Genomic DNA, 17,020 nt, shown 5'->3' on the forward strand with positions numbered 1-17,020 from the left:
CTTGTAAAATTGTGCAGAGATTAGATGCCTCTTGTCCTGTCTACTAAGAGTCACTGCAGCCATCATGTTCTTCTCTTGGCCATGCTCATGACATCATGTCCCCCCTGTAGCACTGGGATAACAAAACACTGCCAAAAGGACTGAACAAGCTTTCAGCATCACTGCCCATCATCAAACACTGTCAGTCTCCTCATGATTGCTTTGTGTGGAGCGGCAAGAAAGAAAAGACTCTGAAAATACCTCCAAGTAGTTTTATTGAAGGCTTCAAAGAAAAATTACTGCTGGCTCATGAGAAAGTTCCAACACCTGTTTCAGAGAACATTAGAACACTGAGAAGGTAAAGACAAATAATATACAGAGAAAACAATTTTCTCTCTTGTGTGGGACAAATCTTCTATACTATTTTGGATGAGAAAATACATATTCTCATCCAAATATTACTTTATTTCTAATCCTAATATTACTTTATTTCAGCTGCTAAGGCCGTAACTGTCTGATAATATCAGTATTTTTTACTAGCAACTTTTCCACCAGTGTTTATTCACTTCAGCAAGGGTGAACTGTAAGATTTTATTCCCCACTATAACATCCATCATATTTTTAAATGTCATGTCAGTACATGAAAAAATGCCAGAAAACTCTTAAAGACAGTTGTCATTCCATGTCTATCTGATGCATATTTCTTAGCACATTCACTATCATATTTATACACTTTCTGCTCATTTTACTCTGGCTCTGACTGAAAAGAGGCAAGGAAAAATCTGGATTACTGCACTGATTCAGATGGCAATATTACAGATCCGAAACTGTGGAGTATGGAGATCTCCTTCTTGTCTTGTGATCCACATGTGCAACTGGTTTTTATGATCTAATGTAAATCTCTAATTGAACCATTTATTCAATACTGTAATGGCTTGCCTTCCATTAAGGTAAGCCTTCATGTACACACTGATATTTACTTTTCTCTACCCTATCTCCTTCAGCAACTTGTGAATATAAAACAGCCAGGGCAATGTGGTATCTGTTATTAAAAAAAACAGACTGTTACTTTTCTTCTAAGTAAGTTACTATGTAAACTTCTTTCTTTTACTTTATGTATCTTAAAATGTTTTACAGACAAATGTAATGGAAATAAAATGCATGTCTAGAAGAATTTTAATACTGGCCTAAACCTATTTATGAATGTGGCTATAAAAACAAATACATATGCATGGACAGAATATATAAATGTATCATCAGAATTTATCAATAAATTCTAGCAAGGCAGGGTGACAGAAGAGTCACCTGAATAAAGCATATCACATATTTTAATCCTTCACAAATAGCACATTATGCAAGAAATTTCTTGCTCAGTTCCTTTCCCCTGAGAGGACTAGGAAGAAAGAAAATGTAGGTTGAATCTTGATGCTTTAAACAAAACAAATCTGGTAATTTCTCTGCAGTGTTGGAAGTTTGTTAATTTTTAAGTGTAATGTTGAAAATAGCATTATGATTTTAGTGCCTTCAGCTACATGGGAAAGAAGAATTTATTTTTCTTTGTGATTTCCCATTACAAAGGACCAAGAAAAATACAGCAAACCAGAAATTTATTAGCTACCTTGCAACAATCAAGAAGGAACAGATGACAATGTATTTCCTTACACAATACTACTGAATTAGGTGAAATAACTACCGAATTAGAAAAAGCAACGTTGCTTATTGTCTTACAATAAAAATACAACATGAGCAGTAAGACCTCCAGATGATTCATTTTTTCACTTTAGCTCTGCACGAGGTACCTGGAGGTTTTTGCTATTGTGAAAAAGTGATCTTTACATATCTTGTACCAGCTTGTACTTCTTCCAGCCAAGGATCCACAGCTGTTCTCAGCTACTCTAGGTTAGTGTTGTGGTTTAGACCCAGCTGGCAACCAATTCCCATGAGCCACTTGCTCACTTCCCTCCAGGGGGATGCAGGAGAGATCTGGAAGGGTAAAAGTGAGAAAACTTATAGGCTGAGATAATGACAATTTAATAAGAAAAGCATAAGCCAGCCACAAGCAAAGCAAACAAGGCATGCATTCACTGCTGCCCATAGGCAGGCAGAGGTTCAGCCATTCCCGGGAAAGCTGGGCTTCATCATGAGCAACAGTGACTTGGGAAGACAAACACTGTCACCCCAAACATCCCCCCCTTCCTCCTCCTTCTCCCAGCTCTACATGAGCATGATGCTGTATGGTGTGGGATATCCCTGTGGTCAGTTGGGGTTGGCTGGTCCAGCTGTGTCCCCTCCCTTGGGCACCCCCACCCTCTCAGTGGTGAAGGGGTGAGAGGCAGAAAAGACCTTGATGCTGTGTAAGCTCGGCTCAGCAACAACCAAAACATCTCTTTATTATCAACAGTAACCTTCTAAGCCACAGCACTAAACAGTGCCCTTTTCAGTGCAAACACTGAGTACAGCACGTAAGGACTTTACCAACAAGACAAAGATTTCACATAAAGTCAAAGTGTTCAGACAAAGTTGATGTTCTTTTACAGTATCATTGAACAGTACCATCTAGATTAGGAAATGTCATTCATTATCTCCCTAACTGCATAGGGAAGCCTAAACCTAAGTCTGCAAAACAAGGTCATCAGGGACTGTTTTCCTCAACAGAAACTGTTATAAAGCAGGATAACTCATCACAACACATCAGACGGTAGCTCCTATCAAGAGTTTGCCCCTACCAATGCTAAGGAGAGTAGACGTAGAACAGAGAGAAGTAGAAAGCACTAGAGAAAAGATGAAAGACTGAGCAAGCAGCAAAAACAAGGAGCATTAAGAAGTAATGGCAATGGGAGTAATGTTAGGAAGACTGAAGTATAGTACAGCAAGCAAGAGAACAGGAAAGAAAAAGAAACTACCCAGTGAGTGGCACATCTGTGCATTCTGAAAAACTGCGCAGCTCCATGGAAGAGCCTTATGAAGTTTCCATGAAATATAAGAGTAATTACTTTAGCATAATGTAGCTTACAGACAAATAGACATCAACTATCCAGACCTCACTGGAGAAGGAATTACCCACAATCAAATGTAAAAACAACTCTGGATGCTGAAAATATTTTTGTTCCTATCACTGAAAAAAATACAGAGCTCAGATGTTAAAGGGAACTGAGACAGTAACAGTAAAAAAGGCTGCCTCTCAGGCAGCCTGACCTGCACAGCTGATGGTGGCCACATGAAGCAAGACTGAGAGTCAAAAGAAAAAGAAATGATGCGACATTTGACACCTGGCAAGATGAAAAGAAGAATCCTGGAGGACCTGTGTATCCATCACTTACTCAAGATGCTGTGCCTACTGAAAACCACCCATAACACGGAAATTGCAGCATGACTTTCAGGTATACTGGGATTTACTCCATATAACTAGCAGCCATTGTGCTGAACTTCTCCCGAGGGAAAGGAAAAGGTAAGATTAAGACAATTACATAATTTCAGAATATTTCAACACTCTGACATGGTGCATGGTTAGCTGAGATGCTGGTATGATTAAGCATGGGAGGTAAATATTTATTTATTATTTATAAATGATACTCAGAATGGCATATTCCTATGGGCTATGTGAAAAACATAGTTTAGGATACAAAACTGACTGACACATAGCTCCTGGCAATTTCTGTTGCATGCAGCTAGCTTTAAGCATGGCAGAAAATCCATGAATCTTGAGAGAACTGCTGCATCCACCAGATTATAAAGGTTAAAGAAAATATGTAGTAAAAGGAAACAGTCACAGGATTGGAATTTGCAAATTTTTACTTCATTTTAAAGGTATTTGCACTTACATTGTGTATTTCAATGTTTCTGCAGCACCCTTACTGTGTTGCAACATTGGTTCATTGTCATGTATTATTAGCACAGAGAATTTCTGGTCTGTTCCCTTTCCTTTCTAACTGGGATTTTTCCCCCAATTTCTTTCCTCCTTGCTAGGTAGCTGTTCACATACTTTTCTCTGTATGCAAAGAAACTGCTCTGAAGCCTTGTGCAAATACAGAGGCCTAAGCATTCACAGCAGTACAAAGAGTGAAAAATGCCACTCTAAACTTCATTCTTTTGTCAGAAAATAACTTTGAGTTAGCTCTTACCAGATAACTGAAATTAACTGTTTCTGCACTGCCAGGCCCTGATGCTGCAATATTTGTATGTCTTCTTAACGTTACCAAGGTGAGCTGTCACATTGTCTTCAGTGGAGTCACCCAGGTACTTAAAGCTACACAAAGAAAATTTCAGGGATAAAGCCCTATTTGCAGAAACCTGTGTAGCTGATAAGATCAGCAGCTGCAGAAGGTCTGCCTGCTCTGCTGTTTGCAGGGAATTTCCTGGCTGATACATTTTTAATTCAAGTTGGTAAGCAGAGACAGGATTTCCACCACGTCTTTTCTATTTGTACTGCTCTGTGTAGAGTGATGCCAGTCCTGCCAGCAGAGCAGCAATTTTAGAAACATAACCACAGAAATAACAGACTTGGTATTCTTTTTGTCAACTGCTTTTGTTGCTTTGAGCCTTTGAGTTGGTGTCATCGAGCTTCTCTTTAAACTATACAGGCTGGAGTCTTAAAAACAGACAACAGGGATTCTTGGGTAATCAGATTTGAAACTTTCAGGAATCCACTGAAGTTTAAAACAGAAGACAAAAAATTTACAATAATCCATTATATTGTAGTAGAAAACTGAGGACAGTAGCATTTACTCAGTCCCTTTTATTAATTCTTTTTCGGAAGTCCCTCTCCCCCCTCTGGAGCTGGTGGTGGTGTTTGTGCAGACATGCAGTGAGCCAACTAAGTCAGGTGACAGGTGCAGCTGCAAACCTGCACAAAACAGTCAGAACAGTATGTCAGCTTTCAGCCAGAGCAGCATCTTTAGCCAGCTGACTGCCCTGCTGCAGAACTAATGCTACACCATAAAGGTGGGTTGTATCTGAGAGAAAATAGTGGAAAAGGAGATCATGGCAGCCTGGAATCAGGCTGAACTGCCAGAGAGGCAGGTCTTCAGTGCTGTCTCATTCTCATGGATGCTAGGGAATGGGGCAAGAAAAACTATTTCAGTCTATTTGAGTTGTAGGCCTTTTTTGTTTTTTTTGGGGGCAAATGATTTTTGGAAAGCATAATTAGAGAACAGGATTTCTTCACACAAGACTGCTGTCTGTTTAATGAGTGTAATTTTCAGTTTTCTTTCTCTCTCCCACCCTTATGCCTCTTACCACTCTTTAAAGGTGCTTTTCTTCTTCACTGCACTTTCATAAAAACTTATTGCTAATTAATTACATCTTTTGAATCTTTACGTTGCAGTTAAAATTTGCTAAATCCTGGAAATAATTATGCAAGTGCCAGGCTGGATCACTTTTCTCTGTAGGCCAGGAGGCAGTGGAGGTAGGACAGTGTGTGTTCCACATCCTCCTGACAATGCTGCTACCTTGTGCAAGCCTCCCCTCCTGCACTCTGTTTGAATTGGGGGTAATTTCTACACCACACCAGCTTCCCTGCTGCAGTAATAATTCTTGCAGCCAGACAACCAGCCACGCTACTGTCATTGCTTCCTTAAGTCTTCATCCCTAATGGGTTTAGTTTCCTGATCTCTCACAAGATTTCACTGCACATTTCAAATAACTTATTTTAAACCCCACTTAATGTTTTCCAAACAGCGTTTCTTTGACTCAACCACCAAGCCACACAATCACAGAATCGGTCAGGTTGGAAGGGACCTCAAGTGGGTGATCTGGTCCGACCTCCCTGCTCAGGCAGGGTCGTCCCACAGCACATGGCACAGGATTGTGTCCAGATCATTCCTGAGTATCTCTAGTGAAGGACACTCCACACCCTCTCTGGACAGCCTGTTCCCGTGCTCTGTCACCCACACAGTAAAGAAGTTCTTCCTCATGTTCAGTTGGAACTTCTGTGCATCAGTTTCTGTCCGCTGCCTCTTGTCCCACTGCTGGGCAACACCAAGAAGAGCCTGGAAACGTCCTCTTGGCACTCCCCATTAAGATACTTATTGAAGTTGACGAGATCTCTTCTGCAGGCCCAGCCCCCTCAACCTGCCCTTGTTAAGAGCTGCTCCACTCCCTTAATCTTTGTTGCCCTCCGCAGGACACGCTCCGGGACTCTCCAACCCACTGGAAGTGCGCCCCACAGGCCGAGCCCTCGCGCACCTCAGCCGGCCGGACAGCAGCCGCAGGGCAGGGGTGCGGCGGGGGCCCGGCTGGCGGTGTGGCGGGTGCCCTGGTAGCGGGTGCCCGTGTGGCGGTGTGGCGGTGTGGTGGTGTGGCGGTGTCGCGGCGGTGTCACCGCCCGGGCCGCGGGGGGATGTGGGGCGGCCCCGCGGCGATCACGTGGCCGCGGTGCCCGCACATGGCGGAGGTCACATGACCGGGGCGGGGGCGCGCGGCGGTCACATGACGCGCCGCCGGCGCCGCCTGACGTCCCGGGGCAGCCCGGCCCATGGCGCCCATGGCCTCGCTGCTCCTCGGCGCCCTCCTGGCGCTCCTCCCGCCCTCGGGGGCGACCGCCGCCGCGCTCCCCGACTCCTACCAGGACCTGTGCAGGTGGGCGGCCCCTAGGACGCGATGGGGCGGCTGGAGAAGGGCTGTACCGGGGGGTACGGGGAAGGTGGGGGGTGGCTCTTGGTGCCCGTGCCGCTCCTGCCCTCCGCGGAGCGCAGCACCGGGACTCGGCGGCGCGGGCCCGGTCGCCCGTTCCGGGAAGGGTCAGGCCGGGCATCTCCGGGGGAAGCGGCGGCCGTGTCCCCGGGCGTGAGGCCGGGGCTGGTCCATGGCGATCCTGCAGCGGGACTGGGAGCCCGGAGGGGCGGCTGAGGGAGCGGTGCCCTCCGGGACCTCTCTGCAGATACAGGAAAGCTGCGGGTGACAGGGTGGGTAGGCTCGCTCTGTGCAAGCCGCCTGTGGTCGGTCTAGTCCGAAAGATACCAAGCGGTGTTGGTTTGGAAGGGCTGTCACTTGAGAGTTGGCTTCTTGCTAAGGATATCACCGTGTGCCATTCGGTTACTTACAAGTGAGTTAAGAAAGCTTTGGGAAACTTAGCACCATTATTCATGTCTTGACATTTTTCTACTCCAATTTCAGCTGTGAATTTAATCCAGCACCAATATGTTGCCAGTCTTAATTTCTTAATTACGTAGTGAGAATATTCAGGGTACATACAAGAACACTTTGTTTTAATCCATGTCACTGCGAAGGCACCAGTGTAGCAGAGTGAATGTAGCACTAAGAGCAGAGGTTTGATCCCTGGAGGGAATGGGATGTTCACGTGGCAGAATCTGGGATGTGATACTGTTAAATGATGAAAAAGGGGGAAAAAAATCGGTTGGCTTGCAAGAATAACCCATGAGGGAGGCAAAAATTTGTTTTGTGGATTTGTCAGATGACCACCCTAATTGCAGAATTGAGACAGAAATGAGAAGCTATCTTGTAGCTTCTGGAGGGAATTTAGGTACTCTGATGAGTGTTTTTTGTTGGTGTTTCTTTTGGGGTTTTTTTCCTTTCTTTTTTTTTTTTTAAAAAAAAAAAACTCACCCTAAATTATTTAACTGTTAAGCAGTTCCTACTCTGTGAGTAATGTTAAGTCCTGTACTGGTAAGTCTGTCTTGGCTTTGTTGTGTGTCTGTGATTAGAGGAATATTTGAGGGTGCTGTGGAAAGACATGCAGTCTCATTTTGGATGCAAATTACTTAAGCTGGTTTCATTTTGTTACTGTCAAGTGAAAATAATTTGCATGTAGATAGCACAATCAGCCGGTTTCCTTTTAAGACAGACTGCTTCAAAAACATGTATTTGACGTTGTGCCATGGTGGGGGAAAAACTGCTTTTAAGAACTTGTGTCCAGTAATCCATAATGGGTTAAAAAAAAAAAAAAAGGACTTGTGTATGATAGGTGGGAAATCCTCATGGTGTTCAGTGGTGAAGTTTATTCTTGGGTACAGTTGCCAAAAACTATACCAATTGAGGAATGATGCAGGCAATGCAAACACACTGCTGGTGGATTTCTCAGCCAAAAGTTACAATATCGGTGTGCAGGATAAGTCTCTGACCAGCCTGTATTTCTACTGGCTTAAAACAAGGTTTTTATTTGTTTTACAGCTGTTAAGAGAACCTCCTGGGTTTTGTGTGCTATAATAGAGCTGGTGAAGCTGTAGCAGCTGTTGTGTCTGGTGTGTGAATGTCAAAAGGTGGGCAAAGAAGGAAATTGCTGGGGATTAGAAGAGGCACTGGCTCTCCTTTGAGTAAGAGTAGGAAAGCTGTTTGGCAAGGAGGAGGAAAGGTGTCAAAACAGTTTTGCGCAAGAACCGTGGTGTGAGGCTACTTAAATTTCAGTTGGCGGTTTTCATTATTTTGTGTAGCCTTACTACTAGTATGCTTGGATGGTCTGGGGGAAGAAGAAAAGCTTTCATTCTCTGAAACTTTGTCTAATGGCATGGCTTCAGTCACTGATTTTGTTATGCTTTCTCCTTTGTTCTTGTGTGCTCCAACAGCTGACTGTGGCTGTCATGTGACTTGCACTTGGAATTCTTTTTTTATCTTCTGTGTAGAGGTTTCTCCAGGATTGCTGCAGTATGAGTACCAGGGAAAGAATACAGGGAACTGGTTTGATATAGGAAGTTACTGACCAGTTTGATCTCTCCCAGTTTTTCTTCTTCTCCTTGTATCTTTTATGTTATGATGCAGGAAAAATTCTGGAATTGCAGTTAGTTTTGTGACATGTTATTTAAGTCCATCTACTTACAAAGAAATCTTGACAGGTTGCATTCACCTACATAACCCTGCAAAAGTTGCTGTGTAACTTTCCTTTCTAAAAAAATGCAGAATATATTTTGAGTATGATGGTAGAGCAGCAAATACAAACTGCCTCCTCTATGGACTGCTTTGTCTGAAAATCTATACTGGATAAGAGGTAATTTAATGACTGGTGATATCTTTGCCCCCCTGCAAGGATAGGAGCTGGTACATAACTTCAACGATTTTTAGACTGGTGGAAATAAGGGAATCTCAAACTGCTGTACAACACAGGCTTGCTAATAGACAGACTTCAAGTTTTGGGGTTGTAAATCAATTCTCTTTTATGTTAAATGTGTAATCTTTAATAACACAACTCCTACAGCTGGCTGTTCCTAAACTTCTGTTCATTCAAAATACTGTCTTTTCAGCTTTTGTTGCGAAACCACAACTGTGCTCATCTGTGCTGCTTGAAACCCTTGAAACCCCAAGCGTTCTGCTTGGCCTTGGTGAAGAAGCACATGCTGAGTACAGAGAGGTGACCTTTGGGTGCACTCAGTCAGCTCTATTAAGTGCTTTGACATATTTAAATGGGAGATGTCATAAATAAGATATTACTGGACTTCTTATACTGATGTGAATTGTTGTGTCACGTGCCTGGGAAGCTGCCATTGTAATGTCTGAATGTGATTTCTCAGCATATGAGCCACCTTGTGTACTTAAACTTGAGATTGCTACCCCTTTTCTTAAGCATTCTGTAAAATGGCATAGTAGATATGGTTTAGAGTGCAGCATGAAAGATCAAATGTCTTCTGGATGCAAAAAGCAGAAGAGCTTGTGGTGTAGCTGTAAGGCTGTCATGCATGATGCACAGACATGAAAACTTGCCTGAAGATACAGTGTGCGTGGTTGTTGGAAAAGGGGATGGGTGAGCTAGAGCAGAATTAAGCATGAGTAGGGATGCATTAAAAAGCTCTTGAGGTGTAGTGATGGCTGTACTTTGTGCTGTTCAAGCTCTCATTTTCTGTAAGGAGAGCTTGTTTTGACATAGAGATTTCTTTCCCATACACATTAGTGTGAAAATGGTAGACACATCTAATAGTGATTTCAGTGGCAAGTGATGTGCAAGCTTCAAATTTACAGCGGCCATCCTGGAAATTGTTTCTGATCTTGTCTGCCTGAGATTGTGCTGGTTGAAACTGCTGGTAAAGAGGTTTGGATGCTCGTTTAATCTCTGCAGTGTTCTGATAGCTGAGAAGCATCTGGGCACAAAATCGTGTGGATGCATAATCACATGTGGATCTGCTTTCCAACTCTGTGGCTGTAGGCTGCCTTGTCTCTCTGCCAGGTCGTCTGTATAACACCCCCTCATCAAAATAAGCTATTTCAGTGCATTCCCTGGAGAGGAAACACATGATTCTTTGCGACTCTGCTTTACAGCTGTTTGGAGCAGGGTGCACTGTTCTTCCCAGCAGTCATTCTTTGGGTAACAGTTTGAGAAAAATCTTGAACTATTGTTGGAGACTGGTGGCAGTAGTCTCTCTGGTGCTCTGCTGATGTGAAGTGGTTCCCTAGTGCTCAGACCTCAAAGTGGCTCTGGCGTTGGGACCCACTTGCTGTGATAGGAGTTAGCCTTTTGCACCTTGCTTGACTTCAGTGCCTTAGCTTCTCAACACAAAGTGAACTAGGCTTGCTTTTCCCTTTCTCATGCTATTTTTTTCATATTGCTTCTTAGATTTGTTAAAAAAAGCAGACCTTTCATTTGATGTTGCAGCTTGCTGAAAAGTAGATTAATTTTCTTTTTCGTGTGATTGCTTCAGTGTTTCAAAAACAATGCTAGGTAGCTGGAAAGTCTGACCTGCAGGCAGGGTTATTCCCAATGACTCGTTTGGACCTTGCTTGCACAGCTTCTTTTGACAGTGGTCTGAGCTGGCCCTACCTCCTTCTGTACCTCCCACTGCTGGTGCACGGCCAGAAAACACCATAGGCCAGACAGGGAACTGGCCAGGCTCAGTCCCCACTCCATGCACATGCACCTGTTGTTTTTGCTGAGTTAATTTTGAGAGAGGACAGTCCCTGGACTCAGCTTGTGTCAGGTGCTTGGGCCAGCAACACTAGCAGGAGACAGGAGAGCCTGCCCTGGGGGGATTGATGTAGGTATGTTTCATCCCTCTAATTGTGGGGTAGTTCACAGTTGGGTTTGTCAGAAAACAAGTGCCATGTTGTGGTTTCAGCAAAAATAACTGTTTGACAGTTTTATTCAGGGCAGGTGGCGTGTTTGAGCTCTGACTTTGAACTGCTCCAGAAATGGCTGTTTGAATGGTTGAATCTGTGAGGCAGCATCTGTACTGAGCCCCCTGGATCAGAGAATGCATCACACCCCACCTCACGATCATGGCTGTTGCTTTTTAAAGGTGCTGATATAATAGCTCCCTAAACTAGTTCAACTGCATTGAAGGAGGATAGCTTAAGCCCTTCAAACAAGATAACTTCGTCTGGCCCTGGCAAAGAGGTGATTACATCAGGCATCACCAGTGGTGGAGGTGAGTGCTGAGCAAGCTGGAGGAAGCCTGTCCATGTGACTCACATGATCAGCATGGGCAATGTGATTGCCAACATATTGTTTCCATTATGGATTGCAGCAGAGAGGTCAGCTTGTATTTTACTGGAAAGTAGAGCACATGCAACTTGAAACTATTCCCAGGTACTGATTTAATGTCAGGAATCTTACTTGTGTAAGAAATAATTCTTGCTTTTGCTTTGAAAATACTTTTGCATCTCTCTGAGGACAGCTGCTTAGGCTACGTCCAGGCTGCTGGTACTCACAGTGAATAAATCCCACCTTGCTCCTCTCACACACACACTCTTTTTTTTTTTTTTTGTTTAAAAAAAAAAAGAAGGTTTTGTAACATCCATGAAAGTAATACTATTCTGAAACTGCATTAGATTTTCACTTCTGTGTGCCCCTGAAGTTGTGGTTTGGAACATGATTGAACATTGGATTTCATATTTCTTTTGTGCAGACTGTTTTGAAGGATTCTTCAGCCTTCCCTGTCCTGGGGCCTATGACAGGGCAGAGGGAAGGTCTGGCCTCAGTGGCTGCTTTGCTTCTGTTCTGTAAGCTGCTCATCTTGTTTCTCCTTTGCATTTGGCCTGTGGGTAAACTGACTTGAAGATGCCGATTTCCTCTATTTTGTAACACAGAACTGGGAAAGCAAAACCTTATCTCTGAGTGATAATTCTGCTGTGTGAAGGACGTAAATTCTTGTTCCATTCACAAACAGATTTCAATTTGCAAGGTCTCTATAAAAACCAACAACACACTGAAGAACACCCAATCAAAAACTTTGTGCCTTAGTATTATATGTTACCTTTTTGTCATCTTCCAAAACCAGTCAAAAAAAAGCCCTTGAGAAATTTTCAGTTCTCAATTTGAGAAATGCTAACTTTTTGGGGCTTCATTTTGAAGAAATTTGGTTTGGATTGAAATGCATTTTCTCCTTGATGTAAAGCCAGCTTTGGTTTTAATCTCTTACTCTTTTCAGAGCCCCTTGAAGATAGGTTCTTCTAATTTTTCTTTTTTTTTTTTTTTTTTTTTTTTTTTTTTTGTATTGAGAAGCTTTATTCTATTGCTGAACTCTGGTTAATCTGTATTGTCATGAAATTCTTATCATCCTCCTGCATCAATATTGCCTTTATCCACTTCAGAAATGCAACAGACTAGCTGAGAGAACTAATCAGTATGATTGTAAAAGGTCAGGTCTGCCTGCTTGTGAGGAAGCAATAATGGCAAGTATTTGTCTAAGATTGAGACACAGTCCTTGAATACATACTTTTATGTATGTTTTGGTGTTTTGGGTATGACTCAATACCTGGCAAATTATTTGCACTCTTATAATAGGATATAAAGCCTCAAATATAATAATATACTAATTTATAAAGATTTTCTTTGTTTTTTCAGTTCACAGAGAATGCTATTCTATTTGTCCCTAACTTGTTCCAGCCATTAGCAGTCTGAAATGAGCACAGCTGTGGTAGTACAGGGAATCAAAGCGCCCTGTTGTCAGTAACTAAAATGGAAAAGTATGTGATATCTTACTTATGGCTCTTTGATTAGATATGGGATGCACTGGGTTTGAGAGGGATTCTCAGAAGATTTAAAATTTAAGATAAAGTAGCTGAACTGTTATTGACCCATTCTCATCCAAGGAGTGGAGTTCATAGCTGAACAGGAATGGTTTCTACTCCTGGGGGGATCTGGAGTATGATAATGCTGAGTGATGTAACACATATGACCTAGAGATTAAGGCAAACAAACCTGATGGGTGAAGCTTCTTATCAACTGAGATTTGTACATTAAGACACATGCTTCTGTGGGTGAAATAGGTGCACTAAATTTTGTGTCAATTCTAAATAAGAGGAATGCCTAATGAGTCACTGTGGCATCCTTAGTTTTCTGATCTGTTGATGAGTCTGTATTAATCCTACTAAAGTTTTTGCTTAGAATAGAAAGGAAGCTGGGGAATCTGTTACGTTGCAGAAGTGTCCAGAGGATGTGGGCTGCTGCCAGTGCCAGAAGAGGGGTAGCTGAGCCAAGGTGACAGCAAACATTTATTGAGTTAATGCTTTTTTTGAAAGAGCTTGGCCGGGGCACCCTGATAGTAAGCCAGGCTGTCTGAAGAGCTCCTGGCTCTAAACTAGGTGACCTGGGCCTGCCTCAAAACTGAGCAGTGCTGTGTCATGCAACTGACCACATTTCACTGCAGTCATACTGCCTGCTCTGGGGGGAAGGAATCCTTGTTCTACTTCTGAACTGTGCTGCATTTGATTTTTTTCTGCTGTTACTTGGATTTATTTCCTGGTTATATTTAACCTGAGCTTCATGTTCCTTTTCCAGGTTTTAGACAGCTGGCTTTCTGATACGCCTGTAGCTAGGTAGTGTGATCTCTCACTGAGTGTCTTGAGTATAGCTATGCTTGGTTTCTAGCTTTTGACATATATATAATGCTTAAAGGTGCACCTAGGCCCCAAAAAGCACTGTTAGCATCTTTGGTCTGAATACTGTAAGACTCTCAACCCCTGAAGTTTTGACCCTGAAGTTGAGTGGCTCTACTGGTCTAGTCCACTTGGTCTTAGCACTTCTGTCACTATTGTTGGGCAGAACACTAAGGTGCAGTAGTGTCCAGCCTGCCAAGATATCTGAATTTATCAGGCTGTCAAGGATAACATATCACAGGTGATGATCCTTAGTCAGTGTGGCCTTCACAGCGGTTTGATAGGGAAGAATGTTACATTCCACAAGTAGTTAAATCTGTTCTGCTCTTATTCTCAACAAAATAACAATTATTTCTGGTATTTACAAATAGAGAACATGAATAGGAATTTAAGTTAATGGTGCTCTTAGCCTTAAACTTGGTTATTTCAGGGTCTGGTATCCAGATGATACGCAATTCAGACAACTTGAATATCAACTGACAGGCATTTTTGTCTTTTCAGTTACACTTGGGAAGCAATTGATGCAGACAAAGAGGTGCTTTATAAAATAAATTTCTGTTCTGGTGTTGAAGACTGTGGAAGGACGAGTGCAGTCTGTGCATATAACATCAAGAAGAATGCCCATCAGTCTGTAGGTAAGTAAACAAGTGTCTTGTAGGTAGTTCAGAGCCATGCGAATGGATGGTCTTATAACTATTGCAAAGTTTGATGTGTGAGCAGAGATTCCCCCCTTCCCCCTTGGAACTGTGTAAAACTTTGTTTTGTTGCAGATCTACTGGGGAGATTTGGTAAAACATGATCTGATTGTAGATAATGACTTTATGGGACAGTGAAATGTATCTTATGCTCTAGTTAACTGTAATTTGGTGTGAAAGCATGCAAGGCTACCTCTGGTAGAGTAAGTGCATCTGCCTGTAGCAGGATATGGGCTGTGCACAACTTTGTAAATACTGAACACAGGGTAGAGCTTGAGTTACAGCTCTAAAGTATACTCAACTTAGGCTGATGTAATGTCAGGTCTTTGTTCAGAGGCAGGTTACTTTCTGTAATGCAGCCTTGGGAGCATTGCTAAGTGTCTGGGGTGTCGTCTTCAAGTTGTTCCACACAGAAAGGAAGTTAATTACTTGCAGCTGATTGTGGTTACGCTTGTCAAATCTGGTGATGGCTTCAGTAGTTCACAGATGTCCTTGGTATTCTGAGGAGAGGCAGGCTTGTGCATGCTGATCTAAATATTAAACTGGTGTATTCCTATACACATGCATGTGCTTTCATCAGTTAGAAGCACCTTATGCTCTGAACAATATTTTTTCATGAGTTCATGTTATTTATTTTCATGGATGTTTGTCGCTTTCAAGGTTGCTTTTGTGTATTGGCTAACAAAACAGTAATATATAAGTACTGTTCAAGAAGCTTTCTCACAGCTGACTGTAACTTCTAATAGAATAAAGTAACAGCATTCAAAGAGCAGTATCTCTTCAGACTGCTTCATAGTATCTGCAGAACTGAAGTCTGATTTATCATGCTTGCCAGTCTTGCCAGCCATTGGCAGACAGCTCTTGAGAGAAGCTATGAGTCTTCATTGAATTGCTTGAGCTTGAACTGCCAGAATATGGTGAGGAGGAAGGTATTTCTCATCTGTATGCCAATGGATGGCAGCTAGTCAGCTTCCTTTCTCTGCACACCTCTCTATTAAAGATAGAGAAACCAAAGTAGGTATACTTTGGTTTAAGTCTATGGTCAATCAGTGCTTTTCAAACAAATTGTTAATGTTGTGACCCAGGCTTACATAATCACTGAATGCATGAATAAAGGTATATTCAGGCTCCAGAGTTCTCTGGGATGACTGGTTAGGTTGCATTTGTATTCAAACTGCAACTGCATGTAGTGTAGAATCTCTCTGAGGAGTGTGAGCACGTGATGCTATTATTCTTGTTGAACATTTTAGGAATGCAACACATTTTTACTTCCTGCTGATGGGGGTCTCAGCTCATATGCTGTTGAGGCTTCAGTTGCCTGTGGATTAAAAAAGAAAGCAGCATCTGAGTGTCTGTTTTAACACACTGCTTTGGTTGAGACTGGAATGTGGCAGGTGGAGTGAGATTGAGGAAGTCTGTTCTCCCCCAGGAGAGAGGGAGAAGTGTGAGAACTAAAGGCTTGTGTAGGCTTTGTTCCACACTTCTTGTGGAGAGAGGAAGGGAGAACAGAGCTGGGTGATGACTGAGCAGTATCAAATATTCCTCTGTATGCAAACCTTGAGTTCCTGAGTGCCTCAGTGCTACTGAGTGGAAGAGGGCTTAGCAACAGATATATTGTGGTCTTGCCAAGGCAGTTTGAAATGACTTTCAAAGGTTAGGTCATGAATCTTGTTCAAGTGGGATACATTTTTAACTGCCCTGCAATAAAATGAGAAATCAAGGTGAGCAGTTAACATGGTCATTGTCATTTGCTTTGTTCTATTGGTCAAATTGTCCAAGTTTTGTTCTTGCTCATTCCTCTAGATGCCTTGGAGCTTCATCACCATCACACTGAGTTTAGATCATGCCAATGGGTTATCAAGCTTCTTTGTTAAAAAATGAAAACAATCACCGCTAGTGAGAAAATAGGAATATTTCTGATCCAGGTCTAGGCAGGTGTAGACTCCCAGTTACGTAAACCAGCCAAACCACATACTTGTCTTCAAGCAATCCAGATGACAGGAGGTTACCTGTATGCGGGGAGATGAAGGACTTTTGTTTGGGAGAAGAAGGGCAATTTGTCAACTGACAAATTTTGATAAGTTGTAAACTTTCTTCAAATATGGGCTTGATCAGTTCTCTTCTTCATTCCTTCACAGAAAAAAAAAAATCAGTGCAATTGTTTTGATTTTTAAATATTAGCTGTGCAAGGGATGACAGCTGTAGGACTGTTTGTTGCTCCCAGCTTTGTGGAGTGTTAAGGCCATATGCTCTGTGGCAGTAATCAGTCTGTATCCCAGGGAAGACTTGTGGCTAATCTTAACTGTGTGTCAGTGATGTACCAGGGTTTGCATGGAGACCCCAAAGGCCTCTCCTTTGCACTTTTATTGATTAGTCTTAGAAGTTTTCAAAGGTAGGCAAACGTTTAGTTCATGAACATGAACAGTGCGAATGGAAATGACACGGTAGTTATTTAACTTTTTAACTTGACCATGATACCTGGTGACTCATGTGCCACGTACTTGAAGTGCTCCTAGAAAATGGAGATATTACTTGAAGTATCTGTTAACCTTGTGGTGAAATGTGCAGTTTTTCCAGCTGCTGTAGGATAA

At 42.5% G+C, this 17,020-nt stretch overlaps 1 protein-coding gene and 1 long non-coding RNA gene across 3 annotated transcripts in view; one reads left to right on the forward strand and one right to left on the reverse strand.

Annotated features, from left to right (window-relative positions):
* Positions 1-1,569: 1,569 nt before the first annotated feature.
* On the reverse strand, positions 1,570-6,283 carry LOC117244045. Its single transcript, XR_004496406.1, has 2 exons — positions 4,101-6,283; positions 1,570-1,962 (listed from the first exon to the last, which is right to left on the reverse strand). It is a non-coding gene; the product is annotated as an uncharacterized LOC117244045 (long non-coding RNA).
* Positions 6,284-6,415: 132 nt separating this feature from the next.
* The window catches only part of IGF2R (insulin like growth factor 2 receptor), a 58,222-nt gene continuing 47,617 nt past the window's right edge, over positions 6,416-17,020 (forward strand). Inside the window, exons 1-2 of one of the 2 annotated variants that reach the window (XM_033512775.1) lie at positions 6,416-6,555; positions 14,236-14,369. In XM_033512775.1, coding sequence (XP_033368666.1) covers positions 6,452-6,555; positions 14,236-14,369 — 238 coding nt within the window. In that variant the 5' untranslated portion in view covers positions 6,416-6,451. The remainder of the gene's footprint in view (positions 6,556-14,235; positions 14,370-17,020) is intronic. The other variant, XM_015622328.3, reaches the window with a different exon arrangement.

The sequence above is a fragment of the Parus major genome, chromosome 3 (assembly GCF_001522545.3).
Source record: "Parus major isolate Abel chromosome 3, Parus_major1.1, whole genome shotgun sequence".
Classification (NCBI taxonomy): domain Eukaryota; kingdom Metazoa; phylum Chordata; class Aves; order Passeriformes; family Paridae; genus Parus; species Parus major.